The following is a 26,628-nucleotide window of genomic DNA, read 5'->3' on the forward strand; positions in this document are numbered from 1 at the left end:
CATCTTGGTTATCAGGATAGGCTAAAAGAGCGGCAACTCTACACTTAGGAAAAACAAAGACTTAGGGGGGATCTGATTTAGGTTTATAAGATGATGAAGGGAATAGATTGTGTTTGAGTTGATAGTTTGTTCCAATTACAGGAAACTCTTTGGTATCCGGCACCGACGGGACCGCCGTGTTGCCGGTTGATCAAAAATTCCGGATGACGGCGAGGGTTATCTACCGAGGCTATTTTTAACAAAGAAAAATTAAAAAATCAAGAAATGTGCAGTACACAGTAATTGGGTACTCACCTACAGAATGTTGTGTTAAATGGATGGTGGAAGATGCTTGATTAAGTACAGTACTACCAGTTGAGGGTAATGCAATGCAGTGACTACCAGCAGCGTGAGAGAGACACAGTACCCCTGTAAAATGGCAGATCAGTAGAGACTACCGGCAGCGCGGGAGAGTCAGACTCCTGTTACAGGGGTATTGAGGTGTTCCGACTTCCGACAGCGCCAAGAAGCCAAGTAGTGGCAGTTTGGAGAACTACCCCCACTGACTAACTCGGCCACCGCGGGAGACTCGGACTCGGCAACATTGCCGGTTATTGAGGTGTTGTTTTCGGAGTGAGAATTTTGCCGGTTAATAGAGAATTCTGACTATTTAGGTGCTGTTTAAACGAGAGTTTCCTGTAAATAGGTTAGGGAGGACCAGGGGTCACAATTTTAAGTTGTGTAAGGCCAGATCTAGGTTAGCTGTCAGGTGGTATTTCTTGTCACAGAGAATAGTGGACCTCTGGAACAGGCTTCTGGCTCGTGCGGTGGACACCGACTCGCTGAATTCCTTCAAGCGAGAGCTGAACCCGTTTCTGGCTGGGGTGGCGATCACCTCGTACAAAAGATAGGTACTGCAAGGAATTATCAGGGCCAGAGTGATCTCCTGGACTAGTTTCAATTGCGTAGTGAGGTCGGAGAGGAATTTCCCAGATTTTTTTCCCCAAATTGTCCTGGGTTTTAATCAGGTTTTTTTGCCTTTCCCAGGAGATCACATAGTTTCAGGTTGGGTGGAGAGTTTATATATTGTGATGCACAAGGTATCACAATTGTGGGGGACAGGCTGGATGGACCAGAGGGTCCTGTCCTCTCTTGTAGATGATGACTCGAGCTGGTTTGTGGTTCCAGACGTGCCAGGTCTCCTCTGGTGCCTCATCCAACTGCCATTCTTCAAATGTGATTCTAGCTGGAGAGTGCCAGTGGGGTATGGGACCACAGAGGGATCACAGCTCTACCTGATTCATTCAGTGGCTGACATGCACACACATGCACTTTCCAGCAGGGCTCACTGTATAGTGATCAGCAGCTTTGTTTTCTTCCCCTGTCCTGGTCCAGGGGTCCTGGGACCAGTTGTGATGCTTTGCCTGGTGTAGACCAGGTAACTCCGCACAGCCTGGGATCGTCTGATCTGATCTGTCTGATTCCATTACACACCAGCTGGTCACATTATTAAAACACATTTCATTGGTGCAGTGTGCTGCATTGTGGATTAAGGGTGAACTCTGCCACTCCCTGCATGGTGTGCTCCTTACCTCAGCCTTAGAAGGCTAATAAAGGAAGGAAAGTAAGTTTTTAAGGGAGAACGAGTCACCTGGAGTCAGATTGTATAGTCATAGAGTTATACAGCACAGAAAGAGGCCCTTCGGCCCATCGTGTCTGTGCCGGCCATCAAGCCCCGTCTAATCTAATCCCATTTTCCAGCACTTGGTCCGTAGCCTTGTATGCTATGGCATTTCAAGTGCTCATCCAAATGCTTCTTGAATGTTGTGAGGGTTCCTGCCTCTACCACCCTTTCAGGCAGTGAGTTCCAGATTCCAACCACCCTCTGGGTGAAAAAGTTTTTCCTCAAATCCCCTCTAAACCTCCTGCCCCTTACCTTGAATCTATGCCCCCTTGTTATTGACCCCTCTACTAAGGGGAAAAGTTCCCTTCTATCTACCCTATCTATGCCCCTCATAATTTTGTATACCTCAATCAGGTCCCCCCTCAGCCTTCTCTGCTCCAAGGAAAACAACCCCAGCCTGACCATAGCTGAAGCACTCCAGCCCAGGTAACATCCTGGTAAATCTCCTCTGCACCCTCTCCAAAGCAATCACATCCTTCCTATAGTGTGGTGACCAGAACTGCACACAGTACTCCAGCTGTGGCCTTACCAGTGTTTTGTAAAGCTCCATCATAACCTCCCTGCTCTTATATTCTATGCCTCGGCTAATGAAGGCAAGTATCCCATATGCCTTTTTAACCACCTTATCCACCTGTTCTGCTGCCTTCAGGGATCTATGTACATGCACACCAAGGTCTCTCTGATCCTCTGTCTTTCCTAGGGTCTTACCATTCATTGTGTATTCCCTTGCCTTGTTAGTCTGTCCAAAATGCATCACCTCACACTTTTTAGGGTTAAATTCCATTTGCCACTGTTCCGCCCATCTGACCAACCCATCTATATCGTCCTGCAGACTGAGGCTACCTTCCTCGCTATTTACCACCCCACCAATTTTCGTGTCATCTGCGAACTTACTGATCATACCTTTTACATTCACATCCAAATCATTAATGTAGACCACAAACAGCAAGGGACCCAGCACCGATCCCTGCGGTACCCCACTGGACACAGGCTTCCAGTCACAAAAACAACCTTCCACCATCACCCTCTGCCTTCTGCCACTAAGCCAGTTTTGGATCCAATGTGCCAAGGCACCCTGGATCCCATGGGCTCTTACCTTCCTGACCAGTCTCCTATGCGGGACTTTATCAAAAGCCTTACTGAAATCCATGTAAACCACATCCACTGCACTACCCTCATCCACACACCTAGTCACCCCCTCGAGCCGTCAGTGTCATGGGTGCTGGTTCCCTTCTTGCCCAAGGCTGCTGCAGGATTGGCAAGTCCTTTGCAAAGCAGCAGAATTTGAAGGGTCCTGATTGAAGTTTTCAGGACTATACAGGGAATTGATAAACTGATGCCAAGCAAATGGTGGGAGAAAGGTTCAAATACAATTAGCAAGTGAAAAGTAAAAAGAGAAGCCTGGTGAACCATGTCACCCAGAGAGTACTAGAAGTGTGGAATAAGTTACCAGGGAAGGACATTGAAATGGGACAGTATCAGAGGTCAAGAAATAAATTGATATGTTTCTGGGGAGAAGGTGAGTACAGTAACAACATTTATAGAGCGCATTTAACATAGTAAAAGATCCAATGGTTCTGCACAGGAACACTGTCAAACAAAATTTGACACCAAGTCACATGAGATATTAGGACAGGTGGGTCACAGGTAGGTTTTAAGAAGCGCCTTAAAGGAGGGGAGAGAGAGGCAAAAATGCAGAGGGCTTTAGGAAGGAAATTCCAGAGCTTAGGACCTAGGCAGCTGAAGGCACAGTTGGCAATGGTGGAACGATGAAAATTGGGGGTTTGCAAGAGGACAGTATTGAAGGAGTACAGAGATCTGAGGGTTGTAGGGTTGGAGGAGGTTAGAGATAGGGAGGGACGAGGCCATGGAGGGATTTGAAAACAAGGATGAGTATTTTAAAATTGAAGCCATGCCAGACACGGAGCCAATGTAGGTCAGCAAGCACAGATGTGATGGGTGAATGGGACTTGGTGTGAATTAGGATATGGGCAGCAGAGTTTTGGATGGGCTGAAATTTCGAGGGTGCAAGGTGGGAGGCCGGCCAAGGTACCCTAGTCGAGTCTAGAGGTAACAAATGCATGGATGAAGGTTTGCAAAACAGATGGGCTGAAGCAGGGGTAGAGACGGGTGATATTACGGAGGGAGAAGTAGGCGGTCTTGGTGATGGAGAGGCTATGGGATCGAGAGCTCAGCTCAGGGTCAAATAGGATGCCGAATTTGCAAACAGTCCAGTTCAAATGAGACAGTGGCCAGGGAGAGGGAATTGAGTTTGTGGCGTGGACCGAAGATAGCCGCTTCAGTCTTCTCTTTATTTAATTGGAGGAAATTTCTACTCATCCAAAACTGGATGTTATACATGCAGCGTGACAAATTGGAGACAGTGGAGGGGGTCAAGAGAGTACTGGAGTTGAGGGAGAAGTGGTGCCGACCCATGGTCAGCAACGTTCCCTATAAGCTGCGCAGCCTAGGACCGGCTTTTTCAATGATAAGGACCGCACAGCTCCTTAAAGGGGACAGCACCCAAAAAATAATCAGGGGGTGGAACATTGATTGTCAGTAGGTTGATCTGTGGCCTTCTGCCTTCCTGCTTCTAATATTTCTGTGTTAGTGGTCTTGATGATCACTACTTATTTCAGAGGTGAATAGGCTCCTGACTGAAGTGTGGCAGTCGGAACAAGTGAATTGTGAGTAATGTCACCAGTGCTGCAGGGGCCGTAGGTGACCAGTCCGAGTTGTATAAATAATGGCCTGTAATTTAAGTCGATCTGGACTGTGATATGTCTGATAATGTCATTGCCATATATAAAAGTGACATTAAACTGAGAATCGACTAGGTGTTGTTTGCTATTTTTTTCTTTAACTTCTGTCACCTGTTCCTGTGTTGCTGAACTTTGATGCAGAGGTCCAGAGACGCTCTCAACTGCAGGAAGAAAATGAAGCCTTGTGGCAGAAGGTAGTACTTTATTCTAATGAGACCCGGGGGCTGGCGAGGTTGGGGACGGGCAGGCTGGGGATGGGGGTGCTGGGGGTGACAGGGCTAGGGACGGGCGAGCCCGGGGACTGGGGGTGGCAGGGCTAGAGAAGGGCGAGCCCTGGCACAAGAATCACAAGTTTTCCCATGCTAATTGGCACACAGGATAGTCTGTGAGCTGCCATTGTTTCCAGTTTTCTCGTTAGTGCTTAACTCTTGGGTATGTGCTTTCAAAGTGAGAGACGCCAGCGCACCGGCTGGTAAACGGTTGTGGCCTTTGCCATTGCAGTGTACTTCCAGTTGTTAGTGGAGCTGTTAGAAACCTTGAGGTTGTTTTTCAAGGTATCTGCACCTTGTCCTCCCCTATGGGGTGCCTGTGTTTTTCAGAGCACATATCTGACTGGGGATTTGACGGAACTACTTGTTGATAACCTCGTCATCATCATTTGTACTGTAAAGGATTTGCTGTTTTGGTTTACTGAATGTTTCATGTTATGCCCCAGCTGTTTGCTGTGCAAGCAGAGTCAAGAATGAAGAAAGAGGAAGATATGATTCACCATAAATTGCCCCCTTACATACAGAACATGGACCGGCTGGGAGATTCTGAATTGTGAGTACAGCGCGTGTTCAACTGCGCGTGTTCAACTGCGCGTGTTTCTTCTCAGGAGCTTTTGTTGCCATTCTGCACTTGTCAGTGGATTGAATCTGGTGACAGCGGGTCGAGCTCGCCCCGTGTAATCCCAGCGGGACCAGCTCGCTCCGTGTAATCCCAGCGGGACCAGCTCGCTCCGTGTAATCCCAGCGGGACCAGCTCGCTCCGTGTAATCCCAGCGGGACCAGCTCGCTCCGTGTAATCCCAGCGGGACCAGCTCGCTCCGTGTAATCCCAGCGGGACCAGCTCGCTCCGTGTAATCCCAGCGGGACCAGCTCGCTCCGTGTAATCCCAGCGGGACCAGCTCGCCCCGTGTAATCCCAGCGGGACCAGCTCGCCCCGTGTAATCCCAGCGGGACCAGCTCGCCCCGTGTAATCCCAGCGGGACCAGCTCGCCCCGTGTAATCCCAGCGGGACCAGCTCGCCCCGTGTAATCCCAGCGGGACCAGCTCGCCCCGTGTAATCCCAGCGGGACCAGCTCGCCCCGTGTAATCCCAGCGGGACCAGCTCGCCCCGTGTAATCCCAGCGGGACCAGCTCGCCCCGTGTACTGTCCGGGCGGGTCGAGCTCGCCCCGTGTACTGTCCGGGCGGGTCGAGCTCGCCCCGTGTACTGTCCGGGCGGGTCGAGCTCGCCCCGTGTACTGTCCGGGTGGGGCGAGCTCGCTCTGTGTAATCCAGCGGGACGAGCTCGCCCCGTGTACTGTCCGGGCGGGGCGAGCTCGCTCTGTGTAATCCAAGCGGGACGAGCTCGCCCCGTGTACTGTTCGGGCGGGGCGAGCTCGCTCTGTGTAATCCAAGCGGGACGAGCTCGCCCCGTGTACTGTCCAGGCGGGACGAGCTCGCTCTGTGTAATCCCAGCGGGACCAGCGCGCCCCGTGTAATCCCAGCGGGACCAGCTCGCCCCGTGTAATCCCAGCGGGACCAGCTCGCCCCGTGTAATCCCAGCGGGACCAGCTCGCCCCGTGTAATCCCAGCGGGACCAGCTCGCCCCGTGTAATCCCAGCCGGACGAGCTCGCCCCGTGTACTGTCCGGGCGGGTCGAGCTCGCCCCGTGTACTGTCCGGGCGGGGCGAGCTCGCTCTGTGTAATCCAGCGGGACGAGCTCGCTCTGTGTACTGTCCGGGCGGGACGAGCTCGCTCTGTGTACTGTCTGGGCGGGACGAGCTCGCCCCGTGTACTGTCCGGGCGGGACGAGCTCGCTCTGTGTAATCCCAGCGGGACGAGCTCGCCCCGTGTAATGTCCGGGCGGGACGAGCTCGCTCCGTGTACTGTCCGGGCGGGACGAGCTCGCTCTGTGTAATCCCAGCGGGACGAGCTCGCCCCGTGTCCTGTCCGGGCGGGACGAGCTCGCCCCGTGTCCTGTCCGGGCGGGACGAGCTCGCCCCGTGCCCTGTCCGGGCGGGACGAGCTCGCCCCGTGCCCTGTCCGGGCGGGACGAGCTCGCCCCGTGCCCTGTCCGGGCGGGACGAGCTCGCCCCGTGCCCTGTCCGGGCGGGACGAGCTCGCCCCGTGCCCTGTCCGGGCGGGACGAGCTCGCCCCGTGCCCTGTCCGGGCGGGACGAGCTCGCCCCGTGCCCTGTCCGGGCGGGACGAGCTCGCCCCGTGCCCTGTCCGGGCGGGACGAGCTCGCCCCGTGCCCTGTCCGGGCGGGACGAGCTCGCCCCGTGCCCTGTCCGGGCGGGACGAGCTCGCCCCGTGCCCTGTCCGGGCGGGACGAGCTCGCCCCGTGCCCTGTCCGGGCGGGACGAGCTCGCCCCGTGCCCTGTCCGGGCGGGACGAGCTCGCCCCGTGCCCTGTCCGGGCGGGACGAGCTCGCCCCGTGCCCTGTCCGGGCGGGACGAGCTCGCCCCGTGCCCTGTCCGGGCGGGACGAGCTCGCCCCGTGCCCTGTCCGGGCGGGACGAGCTCGCCCCGTGCCCTGGCCGGGCGGGACGAGCTCGCCCCGTGCCCTGTCCGGGCGGGACGAGCTCGCCCCGTGCCCTGTCCGGGCGGGACGAGCTCGCCCCGTGCCCTGTCCGGGCGGGACGAGCTCGCCCCGTGCCCTGTCCGGGCGGGACGAGCTCGCCCCGTGCCCTGTCCGGGCGGGACGAGCTCGCCCCGTGCCCTGTCCGGGCGGGACGAGCTCGCCCCGTGCCCTGTCCGGGCGGGACGAGCTCGCCCCGTGCCCTGTCCGGGCGGGACGAGCTCGCCCCGTGCCCTGTCCGGGCGGGACGAGCTCGCCCCGTGCCCTGTCCGGGCGGGACGAGCTCGCCCCGTGCCCTGTCCGGGCGGGACGAGCTCGCCCCGTGCCCTGTCCGGGCGGGACGAGCTCGCCCCGTGCCCTGTCCGGGCGGGACGAGCTCGCCCCGTGCCCTGTCCGGGCGGGACGAGCTCGCCCCGTGCCCTGTCCGGGCGGGACGAGCTCGCCCCGTGCCCTGTCCGGGCGGGACGAGCTCGCCCCGTGCCCTGTCCGGGCGGGACGAGCTCGCCCCGTGCCCTGTCCGGGCGGGACGAGCTCGCCCCGTGCCCTTCCCGGGCGGGACGAGCTCGCCCCGTGCCCTGTCCGGGCGGGACGAGCTCGCCCCGTGCCCTGTCCGGGCGGGACGAGCTCGCCCCGTGCCCTGTCCGGGCGGGACGAGCTCGCCCCGTGCCCTGTCCGGGCGGGACGAGCTCGCCCCGTGCCCTGTCCGGGCGGGACGAGCTCGCCCCGTGCCCTGTCCGGGCGGGACGAGCTCGCCCCGTGCCCTGTCCGGGCGGGACGAGCTCGCCCCGTGCCCTGTCCGGGCGGGACGAGCTCGCCCCGTGCCCTGTCCGGGCGGGACGAGCTCGCCCCGTGCCCTGTCCGGGCGGGACGAGCTCGCCCCGTGCCCTGTCCGGGCGGGACGAGCTCGCCCCGTGCCCTGTCCGGGCGGGACGAGCTCGCCCCGTGCCCTGTCCGGGCGGGACGAGCTCGCCCCGTGCCCTGTCCGGGCGGGACGAGCTCGCCCCGTGCCCTGTCCGGGCGGGACGAGCTCGCCCCGTGCCCTGTCCGGGCGGGACGAGCTCGCCCCGTGCCCTGTCCGGGCGGGACGAGCTCGCCCCGTGCCCTGTCCGGGCGGGACGAGCTCGCCCCGTGCCCTGTCCGGGCGGGACGAGCTCGCCCCGTGCCCTGTCCGGGCGGGACGAGCTCGCCCCGTGCCCTGTCCGGGCGGGACGAGCTCGCCCCGTGCCCTGTCCGGGCGGGACGAGCTCGCCCCGTGCCCTGTCCGGGCGGGACGAGCTCGCCCCGTGCCCTGTCCGGGCGGGACGAGCTCGCCCCGTGCCCTGTCCGGGCGGGACGAGCTCGCCCCGTGCCCTGTCCGGGCGGGACGAGCTCGCCCCGTGCCCTGTCCGGGCGGGACGAGCTCGCCCCGTGCCCTGTCCGGGCGGGACGAGCTCTCCCCGTGCCCTGTCCGGGCGGGACGAGCTCTCCCCGTGCCCTGTCCGGGCGGGACGAGCTCGCCCCGTGCCCTGTCCGGGCGGGACGAGCTCGCCCCGTGCCCTGTCCGGGCGGGACGAGCTCGCCCCGTGCCCTGTCCGGGCGGGACGAGCTCGCCCCGTGCAATGTCCGGGCGGGACGAGCTCGCCCCGTGCCCTGTCCGGGCGGGACGAGCTCGCCCCGTGCCCTGTCCGGGCGGGACGAGCTCGCCCCGTGCCCTGTCCGGGCGGGACGAGCTCTCCCCGTGCCCTGTCCGGGCGGGACGAGCTCTCCCCGTGCCCTGTCCGGGCGGGACGAGCTCTCCCCGTGCCCTGTCCGGGCGGGACGAGCTCTCCCCGTGCCCTGTCCGGGCGGGACGAGCTCGCCCCGTGCCCTGTCCGGGCGGGACGAGCTCGCCCCGTGCCCTGTCCGGCGGGACGAGCTCGCCCCGTGCCCTGTCCGGGCGGGACGAGCTCGGGTCATGTAGCCCCGCTGTGTGCAGGCTCTGGAGTCAGTCACTCTGTGCTTTTTCAGCTCATTCTCTAATTTTGCTGTTTATTTGCAGAGACTTGATGTCCAGTCAGAGGGCCTCGTCACTGCTTTCCTCGCAGACCAAAGCCGGCTCGTTTTTGTCATTGTTACTCCCGCAAAGTAAGAAACTCCCTGTGAAGGGGCCAGTGCACTCGGTGTCTTCGCAGCTGTCTCAGAGCCCTGTGTCCTCTGGAAAGAGAGATAGTACCAACAATCAGGTATTTGGTGTGTGCACTGAACCTGTTCGCTATTTCGATGTTCTCTCTTCCAATTTTCAGCCCTGTATCAGGAAGTTGGTTGTTCTTTGTTTATAATGTTCAGGCTGCCAAGAGTAAAGAGAGCTCGGCCGCCAAAGATGGGAAAGTGCCATTGAGCACAGCAGCTGATCCCAGCACATTGCAGCAGCGACAGAGGAGGGGGCAGGAGCATGAGAGAGACCCAAGCTGTGTGCAGCAGCGACAGAGGAAGGTGTTTGACCACGAGAAAGAACGGAGGGAGCTCTTGTCTAAACACGCTGCCCAGGTAATGGCCAGATTGATCAGAGTGCGCTGCTCAGGGTATCTCAGATTGATTGAATGTAATCTATAATTAACTCATCATAGAATCATAGAAATTTACAGCACAGAAGGAGGCCATTCAGCCCATCTTGTCCGTGCTGACCGACAAAGAGCTATCCACCCTAATCCCACTTTCCAGTACTTGGTCCGTAGCCTTGTAGGTTATAGCACTGTAAGTGCATATCCAAGTACTTTTAAAATGTGATGAGGGTCTCTGCCTCTGCCACCCTTTCAGGCAGTGGGTTCCAGACCCCCACCACCCTCTGGGTGAAGAAATTTCTCTTCAAATCCCCTCCAAACCTCCAATTACTTTAAATCTATGCCCCCTGGTTATTGACCCTTCTGCTAAGGGAAATAGGTCCTTCCTATTTTGGCCCCTCATAATATTATACACCTCCAATTAGGTCTCCCCTCAGCCTCCTCTGTTCCAAAGAAAACAACCCCAGCCTATCCAATCGTTCCTCATAGCTAAAATTCCCCAGCCCAGGCAACATCCTTGTAAATCTCCTCTGCACCCCCTCTAGTGCAATCACATCCTTCCTGTAATGTGGTGACCAGAACTGCACGCAGTACTCTAGCTGAGGCCTAACTAGTGTTTTATACAGTTTAAGCATAACCCCCCTGCTCTTCTATTCTATGCCTCGGCTAATAAAGGCCCTCGGCTAATAAAGGCAAGTATCCCGTATGCCTTCTTAACCACCTTCTCCACCTGTCCTGCTACCTTCAGGGATCTGTGAACATGCACTCCAAGGTCCCTCTGATCTTCTGCCCTTCTCAGTGTCCTACCATTTAATGTGTATTCCCTTGCCTTGTTAGCCCTCCCCAAATGCATTACCTCACACTTCTCCAGATTGAATTCCATTTGTCACTGCTCTGCCCACCTGACCAGTCCATTGATGTCTTCCTGCGGTCAAACCAATCCCTGGTGGCATGGTGCTGTACAGTGCACCCAACTAACAACGTGGTGCAAGATCTCTTCAGTAAAATAGGAATATAAGAAATAGGAGCAGGAGTAGGCCATACGGCCCCTCGAGCCTGCTCCGTCATTCACTAAGATCGTGGCTGATCTTCGACCTCCACTACTCTTTCCCGCTCGATTCCCCCATACCCCTTGACTCCCCTAGAGTCCAAAAGTCTATCGAGCTCAGTCTTGAATATACTCAATGACGCAGCATCCCCAGCCCTCTTGGGTAGAGAATTCCAAAGATTCGCAACCCTCTGAGTGAAAAAATACCTCCTCATCTCAGTCCTAAATGGCCGGCCCCTTGTTCTAGACTCTCCAGCCAGGGGAAACGACCTCTCAGCATCTACCCTGTTAAGCCTTCTCAGAATCTTATATGTTTCAATGAGATCACCTCTCATTCTTCTAAATTCCAGAGTGTGTGTATATATATATATACTCGATCTCTCCTCTTTGGGCAACCCTCTCATCCCAGAAATCCTCCAGGTGTGGTCTCGCCAAAGCCCTGAACAATTGCAGCAAGACTTATTTACTCCATAACCCCTTGCAATAAAGGCTAACATGCCACGTGCCTTCCTAGCCATTGGGATGTTTTGAAGAAATCTTGAACCCTATTGCAGGTTTGGTATGTTCTGCATCACAGTTAGCACACTGCCCTCAGGCTGGCTTTAGATGCAGCCTAGACAGAAAGGATGATGCCACTCAGCTGGCTAATGGTGAGAGTTCTGACAGCCCCAAACTGCTGCTCAGCATCCCACCACCTCCAAAGCAACCCAGTTTTTGAAGTTTTTTACTGATTTACAGATTAGTTTGATGAAATCAGATGAGAAATATATCAGCCAGTTAACATTTATAATGGTGCAATTAATAATTTCATATTTTTGAAATTCTCAAGTCTGCTCCTGAAGGTGCTAACTCCTGGGAGGTTTGGTTCTACAGACACCAGGATTCCTCTGGTACCTCTGCACATGCGAGCCCAGACAGAAAGTGCCTGGGTGCTAGTCATCACCGAGAGAGAGTATGACAGCCAAGCCTGATCCTGCCCATGTAAATGCGATTTGCCTGGATAGTGGTGAACTTTTACCTCAAGCACTGAGGCTAATTGTGTCGCCCCATCGGCTGCTCCAGCTGAGATTAGCGACCTCCCTCAGAATAGCAAAGGGACCTGGGATCCTCTGATCTGGTCTGATAAGTTACTGCTATAAGCGGAAATGGTCACACTAGGCCACAATGAAGGGTTAAGAAGTTATTTAATAAAATGTTGAGTGCAAATTTCACTGATACTTGATTGCAGCAGGGGTACAATGTTACCACATTATGTACCTTTCCCGTGTGTAGGGTATGGAGAAAAAACCTGAGGGTGGCAGCGCTGAGATGGACGTTCCCAGCAGTCCTGAGATGTCTGCGGATCAACTAGACTCTCCTACAAAACTGGCCAAGTGCAGCCCGGAGGAAGGGACTGAGCAGCCTTTCATAGTATTGAGTCAGGAGGAATATGCAGAGCATCACTCCTCCATCATGCACTGCAGGTGAGCGGGGGGGAGGGGATGGGGTGCAGTAATGTCGAGAGTTGTCTCTGTTTATCTCGTGCTTTTTAACAGCTTGACTGAGTTATGAAATTCTCCCTCATAACTGACATTCTGTGTATGCAGTAGATTTGGAAGCAATTGAGCAATAATGCAACAGGTTTAATTTATTTTGGGGGGTGGTTGTGTGTGGGCTTTGTTAATCCACATTACTGTGCAAGCTGCCTTTGCTCTCTCCAGAGATGTGACTGATTTCGGCAACACCTTTAGAGGGGAAAGGAATTGTACTCCGGGGACTACCTCTACTCTCAGAAGTATTACTTGTGTGGGCCTTGAATCGAATGTGTATAACTGGCCCCCAGAGTCTGAATGACAAAAGGGACCAGGTGTTGTGAACTGCACCAACCTGCGGTACAGTAAGAGAGGACACTTCATTCCAATGCCTGTACAGCAGCTTGCAGTGCTAAAGTGACTGAATACTGTGTGAAGTTTAGTCATCCACAGGCTTTGCTTGGCAGCTCGTTGGCTTTATTCCCAGGAAAACTAACCGATCACCAATTCATAGACATCCATTCTATCAACCTCTTTTTGCTTGAGTTTGAATAGACTGACATTTAATCTCAATTACACAATTAACTGCATCCCTCTCGGGTACTCTGATTTAGCAAACTTCCATTCAAACATATGAGGTACGTTAGACTTCTAACTGTGTTGGGAGAGAGGCACTTGTGTTCGTGACACTGGAGGACCAGCTCTCGGTAATGGGAGTATACAGTATTGTGGAGGTGAGGTTCATTGTGCAGTTACAGTGATATTGGTCTAATGGTCTGGCACCAGTTTTGAAAGTGCTTCTCTTGTGATTGATTTAGGGTGGATTGCTCTGGGAGGAGAGTCGCCAGCCTGGATGTTGATGGAGTCGTTAAAGTGTGGGCATTCAACCCCACCATGCAGACTAAGGCCACCATAATGTCCAAATCACAGCTGCTTTCCTTGGAGTGGGCCACCAAACCAGATCGATTGGTGAGGAACAATCTGCACTATTGGGACATTTCTCACAGGCGTGGTTTCTTTCAGAATATTCACTAGAATGAAATGGGACGAGCCATTAGTGAATTACTGTGGAGTGGCGGCGTGGAGATGAGGAGAAGCATGCAACGCAGTGTGTGGTGGAGTGATGGGCGGAGTGGCAGCGCAGAGTAGCATGGCGATGGGGTAAAGGCGGAGTATGGTGGAGTGTTGGGCAGAGTGCCGTGCTAGGAAATATAACTACAAACGCTAAACTGCCGACTTCCTCATAGTGTTGTAGTGCAGTGGCAAAGTATTGAGTTGAGGGAAATTAGGCGAGGGGCTGCTTGCGAGTCAGCATTGAGCTGCTTTTACACATCTTCTAATCACTAAGTTAGACTGGCATCAGGACACCTGGCAGTAGGTCATCCACTTTTCCCTTGACTACAGTCCTCGACGATTCTTCCTTTCTTGAGGTCAGGTTGTCCCTTGACCTGTGTCTGCAACAACCAGGTCTAACGCTCGATCCTTTTTCTCCTCTGTTGACATGGTTGAGAGATCTCTGGCTATAACCTCGGTGGTGACTGACCCATGGAATATGGGGTGGACATGTCTCATCAGGAAAGGATTTATCCCTGTGATGATCAGCCTGTGGGCGACCTGGCTCCGTACTTGTGTCCTGGGTATAACACAACACAGGTTTCCTTTCCCTTTCTGTGTGGCAATGTCCATTGATGCTGGTTCAAGCACTGTTATGGGTTGCTGCTGTTTTATTTCCATGAGTAAATTGAACCTGAAGATTCTGTTTAATATTCTTTGAGGAATCCTTAAGACATAAAAAATCTACACAAATTAAAACCAGCCAATGGGAAAACCTGTGAATGAAGCTGAATTGAAGAGACTTGTCTGTTTCAGAAGATGCTAAAAGCAAAATCACTACAATGCCATCCTTTTGAGGTTTAACCTTATCTGACGATGTCATTCACCTTGTTGTTTAAATGTGTTTACAGAGGAGGATCTTCAGTTGCCTATTTTAAATAAACCAATAGGGATGATGCTGGGTTCCCAGTGTTAATAAAAGAAAGGCAACTACACAAGTGGCCCCCTGAAACTGAGGAGACACCATTAATTGAACATTAATAGAAGTGTAATTGAACTAAAATAAACTCAATTTAAATCTGTGTCCATCATCACTGAAACGATTGAACTGTTTGCAACGGAGTCAGCAGCAGAGAGACGGTCAGAGCATTCCAAACCCAGCAGGGTTGGACTTTGATCATTCATCCCTCCGAATGGCCTCCTTCTGTGCCGTTATGACTCTATGACTAGACGGCACTGCAACCATGTGCTGTTCACTTTTTAATTCATTCATGGGATGTGGGTGTCGCTGGCAAGGCCAGCATTTATTGCCCATCTCTAGTTGCCCTTGAGAAGGTGGTAGTGAGCCGCCCCCTTAAACCACTGCAGTCCGGGTGGTGAAGGTGGTCCCACAGTGCTGTTAGGGAGGGAGTTCCAGGATTTTGACCCAGCGATGATGAAGGAACGGCGATATACTTCGCTGACAAAATATCGGTAGAAGTAGAAAAGGTAGAAGCAATGGAAGGGGTGAAAATTGATAGATAGGATGTACTAGAAAGGCTGGGTGTGCTTCTCCTCTTCTTAAGGCAGTCCCTCGGAACCGAGGATGACTTGCTTCCACATTAAAAATGAGTTCTCAGGTGACTGATGAGTCCAATGCGGGACCTACAGTCTCTGTCACAGGTGGGGCGCAGACGGTGGTTGAAGTGGCGGGTGGGTGGGGTGCTTGGGCTGACGTGCGCTGTTTGTGTTTGGCTTCCGCTTGCTCCCACCGAAGAGACTCAAGGTGTTCGGCGCCTTCCCGGATGCTTCTCCTCCACTTTGTGTGGTTTTGGGCCAGGGATTCCCAGGTGTCAGTGGGGATGTTGCACTTTTTCAAGGAGGCTTTTGAGGGTGTCCTTGAAGCGTTTCCTCTGCCCACCTGGGGCTCTCTTGCCGTGTCGGAGCTCCGAGTAGAGCGCTTGTTTTGGGAGTCTCGTATCGGGCATGCGGACAATGTGACCCGTCCATTGGAGCTGATTGAGCGTGGTCAAAGCTTCGATGCTGGGGATGTTGTACTGAGCGAGAACACTGACGTTGGTGTGCCTATCCTGCCAATGAATTTGCAGGATCTTGCGGAGGCAGCGTTGGTACCTCTCCAGTGCTTTGAGGTGCCTGCTGTACATGGTCCATGTCTCTGAGGCATACAGGAGGGCGGGTATCACTGCTGCTCTGTAGACCATGAGCTTGGTGCTGGGTCTGAGGTCCTGGTCTTCAAACACTCTCTTCCTCAGGCGACCGAAGGCTGCACTGGCACACTAAAGGCATTGTTGGACTTGGTCATCGACGTCTGCCTTGTTGACGGTAGGCTCCCGAGGTATGGAAAGTGGTCCACGTTGTCCAAGACCTTGTCGTGGATTTTGATAATCGGGGGAGCAGTACTGTGTGGCGGGGGCAGGTTGGTAGAGGACCTTTGTCTTACGGATGTTTAGTGTAAGGTGGAATGGATAAGTCGCCTGGTCCAGATGGCTTGCATCCCAGGTTGCTAAGGGAATTTAGGGAGGAGATAGCGGAAGGGCTTGGCATAATTTTCCAATCTTCCCTAGATGCGAGGGAGGTGCCTGAGGATTGGAAAGTGGCAAATGTGACCCCATTGTTCAAGAAAGGGTGTAAGGACAATCTTAGTAACTGCAGTAACGGGCACTTGGAGAGGTTTAAGCTAATTAAGGAGAGCCAACACGGATTTGTAAAAGGCAGATCGTGTTTGACTAATCTAATTTAATTTTTTGATGAATTAACGGAGGATTGATGAAGGGAATGCAATGGACATTGTCTACATGGATTTTGGGAAGGCATTTGACGAAGTACCACATAGAAGGCTGGTTAATAAAATTGAGGCACATGGAATAGTTGGGTCAGTGGCAGCTTGGATAAGGAATTGGCTTAAGGACAGAAAACAGCGAGTTGTGGTAAATGGTTGTTTTTCAGACTGGAGGATGGTAGACAGTGGTGTTCCACAAGGGTCAGTGCTGGGGCCATTGCTTTTTTTGATATATATAAATGACCTGGATATTGGAATACAGAGTAGAATTTCTAAATTTGCCATTGACACCAAACTTGGGGGTGTGGCAAACAGTGAGGATGACACCAATCGACTGCAACAGGACATAGAAAGGCTAGCAGAACGGGCAGACAAGTGGCAGATGGAATTTAATACAGGAAACTCGTTTAAACGGCACCTAAATATCCGGCATTCTCTTAACCGGCAAAATTCTCACTCCGAAAACAACACCTCAATAACCGGCAATGTTGCCGAGTCCGAGTCTCCCGCGGTGGCCGAGTTAGTCAGTGGGGGTAGTTCTCCAAACTGCCACTACTTGGCTTCTTGGCGCTGTCGGAAGTTGGAACACCTCAATACCCCTGTAACAGGAGTCTGACTCTCCCGCGCTGCCGGTAGTCTCTTCTGATTCGCCATTTTACAGGGGTACTGTGTGTCTCCCACGCTGCTGGGTAGTCAATGCATTGCATTACCCTCAACTGGCAGTACTGTACTTAATCAAGCATCTTCCACCATCCATTTAACACAACATTCTGTAGGTGAGTACCCAATTACTGTATACTGCACATTTCTTGATTTAAAAAAAAAAAATTTCTTTGTTAAAAATAGCCTTGATAGATAACCCTCTCCGTCATCCAGAATTTTTGATCAACCAGCAACACGTCGGTGCCGGATACCAAAGAGTTTCCTGTACAGAGAAGTGTGAGGTGATGCATTTTGGCAGAAGGTAACAGGGAGAGGCAAAATACACTTAATGGCACAGTTTTAAAGAGTGTGCAGGGACAGAGGGACCTGGGAGTTAATGTGCATAGGTCCCTGAAGGTGGCGGGACATATTGAGAGAGTGGTTAACAAAGCACATGGGATCTTGGGCTTCATAAATAGAGGTATTGAGTACAAAAGTAGAGAAGTTATGCTGAACCTTTATAAAGCACTGGTTAGGCCACAACTGGAGTATTGCGTCCAGTTCTGGTCACCACACATTAGGAAGGATGTGAAGGCCCTTGAGAGGGTGCAGAGGAGATTTACCAGAATGGTTCCAAGGATGGGAGATCTTAGCTACAAGGACAGGTTGGAGAAGCTGGATTTGTTTTCATTAGAGCAAAGGAGGTTGAGGGGTGATTTGATAGAGGTGTACAAGATTATGACGGGTTTGGATAGGCTAGATGGGGAAAGGCTGTTCCTACTAGTTGATGGTACAAGGACTAGGGGACGCAGATTTAAGGTTTTGGGCAAGAGATACAGGGGGGATCAGAGGGAAAACTTTTTTACGCAGTGAGTGGTGAGGACCTGGGACTTGCTGCCGACGGAAGTGGTGGAAGCGGAGACACTCAATGTTTTCAAGGGGAGACTGGATAGACACTTGAGGGAAATAAACTTGCAGGGCTACGGGGATAGAGTGGGGGAATGGGACTGACTGGATTGCTCTACAGAGAGCCGGCACGGACTCGATGGGCCGAATGGCCTCCTTCTATGCCGTTATGACTCAATGACTAAGTCAAGATGGTGTGTGACTTGGAGGGGAACTTGGAGGTGGTGGTGTTCCCATGCGCCTGCTGCCCTTGTCCTTCTAGGTGGTAGAGGTCGCGGGTTTGGGAGGTGCTGTTGAAGAAGCCTTGGCGAGTTGCTGCAGTGCATCTTGTAGATGGTACACACTGCAGCCACGGTACGCCGGTGGTGGAGGGAGTGAATGTTTAAGGTGGTGGATGTGGTGCCAATCAAGTGGGCTTCTTTGTCCTGGATGGTGTCGAATTTCTTGTGTTGTTGGAGCTGCACTCATCCAGGCAAGTGGAGAGTATTCCATCACACTCCTTACTTGTGCCTTGTAGATGGTGGAAAGGCTTTAGGTAATCAGGAGGTGAGACATTTGCCGCAGAATACCTAGCCTCTGAGCTGCTCTTGTTGCCACAGTATTTATGTGGCTGGTCCAGTTAAGTTTCTGGTCAATGGCGACCCCCCAGAATGTTAATAGTGGGGGGATTCAGCGATGGTAATGCCGTTCAATGTCAAGGGGAGGTGATTAGACTCTTGCTTGTTGGAGATAGTCATTGCCTGGCACTTGTGTGGCGCGAATGTTACCTGCCACTTATCAGCCCAAGCCTGAACGTCATCCAGGTCTTGTTGCATGCGGGCATGGACTGCTTCATTATCTGAGGAGTTGTGAATGGCGGTGAACACTGTGTAGTCATCAGCAAACATCCCCATTTCTGACCTTATGTTGGAGGGAAGGTCATTGATGAAGCAGCTGAAGATGGTTGGGCCTAGGACACTGCCCTGAGGAACACCTGCAGCGATGTCCTAGGGCTGAGATGATTGGCCTCCAACCACCACAGCCATCTTCCTTTGTGCTAGGTATGACTCCAGCCAGTGGAGCGTTTTCCCCTGATTCCCATTGACTTCAGTTTTACTCGGGCTCCTTGATGCCACACTCGGTCAAATGCTGCCTTGATCTCAAGGGCAGTCACTCTCGCCTCACCTCAGGAATTCTGCTCCTCTGTCCATGTTTGGACCAAGGCTGTAATGAGGTCGGGAGCCGAGTGGTCCTGGCGGAACCCAAACTGGGCATCAGTGAGCAGGTTATTGGTGGGTAAGTGCCGCTTGATGGCACTGTCGATGACACCTTCCATCATTTTGCTGATGATTGAGAGTAGGCTGATGGGGCGGTAATTGGCCGGATTGGATTTGTCCTGCTTTTTGTGGACAGGACATAACTGGGCAGTTTTCCACATTATTGGATAGATGCCGGTGTTGTTCACTGCACTAACCGGCAGTGCTTTTAGCACCATCCCTCCACTAGATGGCACTGCTGCCATGTGTTCACTGCACTAACTGGCAGTGCTTTTAGCACCATCCCTCCACTAGATGGCACTACAGTACAAGAAACTCGATTTACTGGCACCTAATAACCGGAAATCTCTGTTAACCGGCAAAATTCAGGAGTAGGTTCAGGTAAGTTTTACTTCATATTAGTGGCCGTTCCTGGATCTGTGGCTGTGTAACGGGGTTCCTGCGCCTGTTGCTAAGCAACAGGGATGCCTGGATCTTGTGGCCGGGGTCCCTGCACCTGTTGCTAAGCAACAGGGAAGCCTGGATTTGTTGCTGTGTACGGAGCTCTCGTACCTTTTACTATACCTCTCTGTAATCTGGACTTTTTGATAAACTGGAACCACGCCGGTCCCGTCGGTGCCGGATAAAAGAGTTTCCTGTATATTGTGGAGTTTTACTTGGAGCTGGTGCACTGGGTCACTGCCGTTGTCCCTTCTGACAGCATGCTTGGCCAGCTCCAAGGGGGCAGGCGCACGGCGGTCTGGATCTCCCGTGAGCTGATGGCGCGGTGCTTGTGTAATGGTCCAGGTGGGAAGCCTCAGTCGTGATGTGCTGGAAAATATTGTTCACAAAGGAGTTCCTGATGCCCATGGCTTTGGAGGAGATGCTGGTGTCGGGGTGAATCTGCATCATTACTTTGTAGATGCAGATGGAGTAACTCTCGAACTGGTCAGGTGGCAGAAAAGTGGTAAATGGAATTCAATCCAGAGAAGTGTGAGGTAATGCATTTGAGGAGGGCTAACAAGGCAAGGGAGTACACAGTAAATGGTAGAATACTGAAGTGTAGAGGAACAGAGGGACCTTGGAGTGCATGTCCACAGATCCCTGAAGGTAGCAGGACAGGTAGATAAGGTGGTTAAGAAGGCAAACGGAATACATTCCTTAACTAGCCGAGGCATAGAATATAAGAACAGGGAGGTTATGCTTGAACTGTACAAAGCACTAGTTAGGCCTCGGCTAGAGTACTGATTACAGTTCTGGTCACCACATTAAGGAAGGATGTGATTGCACTGGAGAGGGTACAGAGGAAATTTACATGGACTGGAGAATTTGAGTTATGAGGAAAGATTGGATCGGCTGGGGTTGTTTTCTTTGGAACAGCGGAGGCTGAGGGGAGACTTAATTCAGGTGTATAAAATTGTGAGGGGCCTAGATAGAGTGAATAGGAAGGACCTATTTCCCTTAGAGAGGTCAATAACCAGGGGGTATAGATTTAAAGTCATTGGGAAATGTTTTCACCCAGAGGGTGGTGGGGGTCTGGAACTCACTGCCTGAAAGGGTGGTTGAGGTAGAAACCCTCATCACATTTAAAAAGTACTTGGATATGCACTTGAAGTGCCGTAACCGACAGGGCTACGGACTAAGAGCTGGAAAGTGGGATTCGGCTGGAGAGCTCTTTGTCGGCCGACACAGACACGATGGGCCGAATGGCCTCCTTCTGTGCCATAAATTTCTATGAACTCTCCTTGCTCGACCTTCTCCACTTCTTGCAGCCCTTTGCTGGCACTTATTCAGAGCTTTATTGGTGCCCTTCTTTGGAGCTGATTTATTCTCCGGCATTTTCAAACTCACTTTGTCATGTGCTGTTTATTGAAAGAACCTGCAGTTTTTTCCCCCCCATACCATCCTAGCCTCAAATGTTCAATCTCCATCACTGTCAGCAGTGGTGACCATGAAACTGCCGGATTGTCATAAAACCCCATCTGGTCCACTAATGTCCTTCAGGGAAGGAATTCTGCCGCCCTTACCCAGTCTGGCCTATATGTGACTCCAGACCCACAGCAATGTGGTTGACTCTTAACTGTCCTCTGAAATGGCCTCGCCAGCCACTCAGTTATACACAACTGCTATGAAAAGATCAGCACTGTGGGGTACCTTCACCATACGGACTGCAGCGGTTCAAGAAGGTGGCTCACCACCACCTTCTCGAGGGCAGTTGGGGATGGGCAATAAATGCTGGTCTTGCCAGCAACGCCCACATCCCGTGAACGAATAAAAAAAAAAATTCTCTCCTGCTCCCCATGTATCTTACTTGCATCCTACCCACCCTCAACCTTTCTGTCCTTGCTAACTACCAGCTTATCCCCTTTTATCCCCAAACTACTCCAAAGATGTGCGGGTTAGGATGATTGGCGATGATAAATTGACCCTTAGTGTTAGGGGATTAAATATGTGGGGTTACGGGGATCGGGTGGGATATGTGTTGGTGCAGGCTCGATGGGCCGAAATGGCCTCTATCTGCACTGTGGGGATTCTGTGATTCTGTGATACTTGAACGTGTCATTGCCTCCCAGATCTATGCTCATCTTTCCTCCCGCTCCATACACACAATTCATATCTGTTTGGCCATCTTGCTCATTCTAATCCATTCTTCTGATCTGTTCTTTATAACTTTTTCCTGGGTGGCCTTTGGTTTCTCCCCTTTCTCCTTCTTTGAGCACCTCACTTTGTTCCACCCTTCCTGTGACTCCCTTAAAATCCTCGTTCTCTACTGTCCCCACAAGCACCACCCCTAGTTTCTGAGATTTCCTCCCTTAGCCACTGCACTGATGACTCCTCATACTTGCTGATTTCAATCTTCATCTCAACTCACCTTGCCCTCTCCTGATTTCACTGTCCTCCTGTCCTTCCTTAACCTTTCCCTTCATAGAAACTCTCCTACCCATATTCACAGCAATCCCTTCAACCTTGCTATCTAACTTGGCTGCTCTACTCCCAGGATGTCGATCGTAGACTAGGTCTGTCCGAACACTTCCTTATATCCCTCATCATCCACAGTCCCCTACCCCCTTCCAATCCCACTTGCTTTTGGTACACCCCAGGAAAAAATTCTTACAGTTGCAATTTCAAGCTGTTAACTGTCCAGCTTTTGGCCTTCCATTTGCCTCGATTTTAAAATCTCATCTTTGTTTTCAAATCCCTCCATGGCCTCGCCCCTCCCTATATCTGTATCCTCCTCTAGACCTACAACACTGAGATCTCTGCGCTCCTCCAATTCTGGCATCTTGCACATCTGATTTTAATCACCCCACCATTGGCGGCCGTGCCTTCAGCTGCCTAGGCCCTAAGCTCTGGAATTCCCTGCCTAAACCTCTCCGCCCCTTTACCTCTCTTTCCTCCTTTAAGAGGCTCCTTAAAACCGACCTCTTCACCTGTCCTAATATCTCCTCAGTGTCTAATTTTGTTTGATAACTCTCCTGTGAAGTGCCGTCGTACGTTTTATTACGTTAAAGGTGCTATATAAATGCAAGTTGTTGATACTTGTACAGCTGCCAATCCGCTCAGCCACTCCCTCTGTTCCACCTTTGATGCCCTTGTCCCCAGTAAAACTCTTAGGCCTAGAAATTGAGTGGGCTTTGCGCCCATTTTGCGGCGCTAGAGGTCATTGCGCTGGACTTACAGCCGGTTCAGAAATTCCCTGGGGCCCTACCATCGGCGGTAGACCGGTTGCGCTGCGCCGGCACCGATGACGTCATCGGTGTGTGCAGCGTCCCGGTTGCCGTGGTGACGGGCCCCAGCGCCGAAATTGAGTTGCGGCCGCCTCGCCCGTGGCAGCCGCAACTAAGACTCTGGCAACCGAGTCTTACAGGAGTTTGTGCCGGCGCATTAAGGTCGCGCTGCGGCCGGCCGCTTTCCCGCCGGCCGCCTGCCCGCACCTCCCTCCCCAGACTCCTCCACCCGCCCCCCCCCCCCTCCCCCCCCCCCCCGCAGAACAGATGCTTCTGGGCTGCGAGCCCGGCACTTCCCCGAGGTGCCGGGCTCATTTTTGTGAAGATTTTACCGGCCAGCGGGCGGGTGCAGGCAGCTCCTCCTTAACTGAAGGAGGAGGCCTGCACTTCCCGAGCCTGCCGCACCGCATCGGGCGCCGCAGCGCCGGAATAGCGCCGCAATGCGGCAGGTAGCGCCCATTTTCAGGCGCAAACACCCTTCAGTAGCGCCGGCAGCCGTTTGGGCGCGGCGCTACTGAATTTTTGGCGCGCGCAGGGGGACTTAGCGCCGGCGCTAACTTTCCGGCGCTAAAGCCCTGGCGCGGCGCCAACTGAATTTCTAGGCCTTACTCTTTCCCATCCTGGTCGTTTCCCCCGGTATGGCCCCCAAGTCCAAAGGGCACAGACATGAGTCTATCTGGCACACAACTGGTATAGGTGTCAACTGTGGCTCAGTGGTAGGACTCTCACCTGAGTCAGAAGGTTGTAGGTTCAAGCCCCACTCTCGAGACTTTGAGTCAACCAGATTAGTGTGAAACTTTTAACAACAATCTGATAGTTTCATGGTCTCATTTTTACTGTCCAGTCTGCTCATAACCTCACGTCCTTTCTCCCGAGCTAAGCTTTTGATGCTGTATCCTACTCATCAGAGACTGCCTACTTCCACCTGTGTATCATTGCCTGTCTCTGGGCCAGCCTCAGTCCCTCTGCTGCTAAAAACCTCATCCATATCACCTCCAGTCTCGACTATGCCAATGCTCTCCTGGCCAGCCTCCCCATTTTTCACCCTCGGTCAACTTGAGCTCATCCAAAACCCTGCTACCCATTTCCTAACTTGCACTAAGTCCCGTTCACCCGTCACCCCTGTGCTCGCTGACTCTGGCCTCTTACATAGAAACTAGGAGCAGGAGTAGGCCATTCGGCCCTTCGAGCCTGCTCCGCCATTCAACGAGATCATGGCTGATCATCCAAATCCTAGCACCCGGTCCCTACACCGACAGCCATCCCACCCAAGCCCTATCCCCGTAACCCCACGTATTTAATCCCCCCTAACACTAAGGGCCAATTTTTTTTTATCATGGCCAATCAACCTAACCCGCACATCTTTGGACTGTGGGAGGAAACCGGAGCACCCGGAGAAAACCCACGCAAACACGGGGAGAATGTGCAAACTCCACACAGACAGTCACCCGAGGCCGGATTTGAACCCGGGTCCCTGGCGCTGTCAGGCAACAGTGCTAACCACTATGCCACCGTGTTACGCATCCCACACGCCCTTTACCCACCATATGCGGCTGTGCCTTCAGCTGTCAAGGCTCCACATTCTGTAATTCCCTCTAAGCCTCTCTGCCTCTTGACCCTCCTTTAAAACCCATCTTTTTGGCTAAACTTTTGGTCACCTGTCCTAATATCTCTTGCAGCATCTACATTTGTCTGCTTGTATCTGAGAGGTACCTTTGGATGTTTTCCTATGCTAAAGCTGCTATATAAGTGCAGGTTGTTTTGGTTGGCCTCCTCTGAGTTACTCCTATTATCATATGTGTTCAGTACTGAAATCCTCTGTCAATTCAACAGCTTCAGGATATCACTGCCTCCTGTCTCGGCCTACCCTGATGGACAGTCACCCACTTCCCTTCCTCACGAACTCGCTCTGTCTGTGGATTGAGCACCTCCTGGAATGTGATTCCCAGAATGCTTCATCCTCCCGGATGTTACGGAGTGTTGCCAGCTGGTCCTGGAGCTCTGGAACTTTGAGCTGATGTGCAGGCAGTTGTAGACACTCCCTGTATGTGTGGTCATCCCAGACACACAATCTCCGCCAGCATGCAGGAGCCACACATCAGGGGCGTCAGGTGTTCTGCCCCCACACACACACACACACACACACACACACACCGTGAACTGAACTGAACTTTTTTTTTCTAAAGTTTGATAAATTAAACAAAGCTTGGTGATTTATTGCTGAAATATATTTTACACCAGCTGCACCTCAAGGCTGAACTTCCTGCTGAAGCTAAACTCCACACTACACTGGCCCTTTGCTATCCAATGGTCTCCTGCTGCAGGCTCAGTTCAGTTGTCTGTCTCTTAGATGCATTTTTATTATTGCACAGTGACTGAATAAGCAGGGCCAATAGGAACTGAGTAAGTCAAATTTCATTTCTATTCCATCGGATTATGGGATTTTCACCAGTTTTAGGGATCGTTTGCTGCATTTTGTCCATGAATACCTCAATTAAGAATACGGTGTATACTACCTGTTGTGAAGGGCTTACTTTGCCTTCCTCAGGGTGCTGAATAGTGAAACTACGTGTTGTACTACAGCTGTGTTTTAAGTTGCTCCGTATTTCTCCTGCAGCTGTTGCTTGGCAGCGGAGTTGGAACGGTCCGACTTTATGATACTGAAGCCAAGAAGAGTCTGTATGAGCTGACAATCGATGAATCTTACCCCAGGTAAGTTCTGGATTCAATGTGTACAAGAGACGTGGGTGAACTGGCAGAGAGGACTCACGGGATTGCAGTTTTGAAACTGGTTGGATGAAATGCTGAAGCTCAGTTTTTCTGAGAAATTTCTCAAAAATTCCTCACACATAGAAATTGCAACACAAACTGGCCATTTTGCCCAACCATTCCGCAATGTTTATCCTCCACAAGAGCCCTAATCTTGTACCTGTTTTAAAATCCCTCCATGGCCTCAACCCCCTCTATCTCTGTAACTTCCTCCAGCCCTACAACCCTCAGATCTCTGCGCTTCTCCAATGTTGGCCTCTTGCGCAACCCCGATTTTAATCGTTCCACCATTGGCGACCGTGCCTTCAGCTGCCAAGGCCCCAAGCTTTGGAAAGCCCTCACTGAACCTCTCTGCCTTTTTCCCTCTTTCCTCCTTTAAGAAGCTCCTTAAAATCTACTACTTTGACCAAGCTTTCGGTCATCTGCCCTAATATCTCCTCAAGTGGCTCAGTGTCATTTTTTTGATACCTGTGTAGCGCCTTGGGATGTTTTACTACATTAAATGCAAGTTGTTGTTGCTCTGTTCCCATATCCCTTTATCCCCCTTTCCTTTAACCACCTATCTGACCGACTCAAATGTTGAAACGATCTCTGCTTCAATCACTAGCTTCGATAGTCCATTCGACAACTTCACACCCCTTTGTAAACAAAAGTTTCTCCTGTTCGTTGTCCTAAATCCCTTTGTGTTTAATCTTGTATCTATTCACCTTGGCCTATACCCCTCAATCACTGGAAACAGTCTTATCAACTCTGTCCAATCTCTTCAGAATTTTAAACACCTCTATCAAATCATCTTGTAATCTCCTCAAACAGAAAAGGCCCCAATTTTTCAAGTCTTTCTTCATATTTGCATTTCCTCATACCAGGCAGCATCCCAGTGAATCTGTACTCTCTATATAGCCTCAATATCCTTCCGATAGTGTGGAGCCCAAAACTACACGCAGCACTCCAACTATGGTCTTACTGAGGTTTTATATAGAGTCATCATTACATCTGGACTTTTAAATTCTATACTTCTTGCCGTGAAACCCAGTATTCCATTAGATTTTTTTATGGCCTTATCCCCTTGAGGTGCTGCTTTTAATGTCTTGTGACCCTAAACCCCCAAATCCCTCCTCTTCCACATCACCAACCTTCCCCCATTCAAAGTATAATTATTACTTTTATTTTTTATCAAAATGTACCA

At 52.3% G+C, this 26,628-nt stretch overlaps 1 protein-coding gene across 1 annotated transcript in view; it reads left to right on the forward strand.

Annotated features, from left to right (window-relative positions):
• Positions 1-26,628, forward strand: part of wdr91 (WD repeat domain 91) — a gene marked incomplete at its 5' end in the record, with an annotated part of 64,449 nt that overhangs the window by 18,044 nt on the left and 19,777 nt on the right. The window contains 7 exons of the mRNA XM_086009775.1: positions 4,536-4,619; positions 5,141-5,247; positions 9,270-9,453; positions 9,557-9,757; positions 12,092-12,282; positions 13,149-13,299; positions 25,291-25,385. Coding sequence (XP_085865901.1) covers positions 4,536-4,619; positions 5,141-5,247; positions 9,270-9,453; positions 9,557-9,757; positions 12,092-12,282; positions 13,149-13,299; positions 25,291-25,385 — 1,013 coding nt within the window. The remainder of the gene's footprint in view (positions 1-4,535; positions 4,620-5,140; positions 5,248-9,269; positions 9,454-9,556; positions 9,758-12,091; positions 12,283-13,148; positions 13,300-25,290; positions 25,386-26,628) is intronic.

The sequence above is a fragment of the Somniosus microcephalus genome, chromosome 16 (genome assembly GCF_052327205.1).
Source record: "Somniosus microcephalus isolate GS21.2 chromosome 16, FLI_Smic_1.0, whole genome shotgun sequence".
Lineage (NCBI taxonomy): Eukaryota > Metazoa > Chordata > Chondrichthyes > Squaliformes > Somniosidae > Somniosus > Somniosus microcephalus.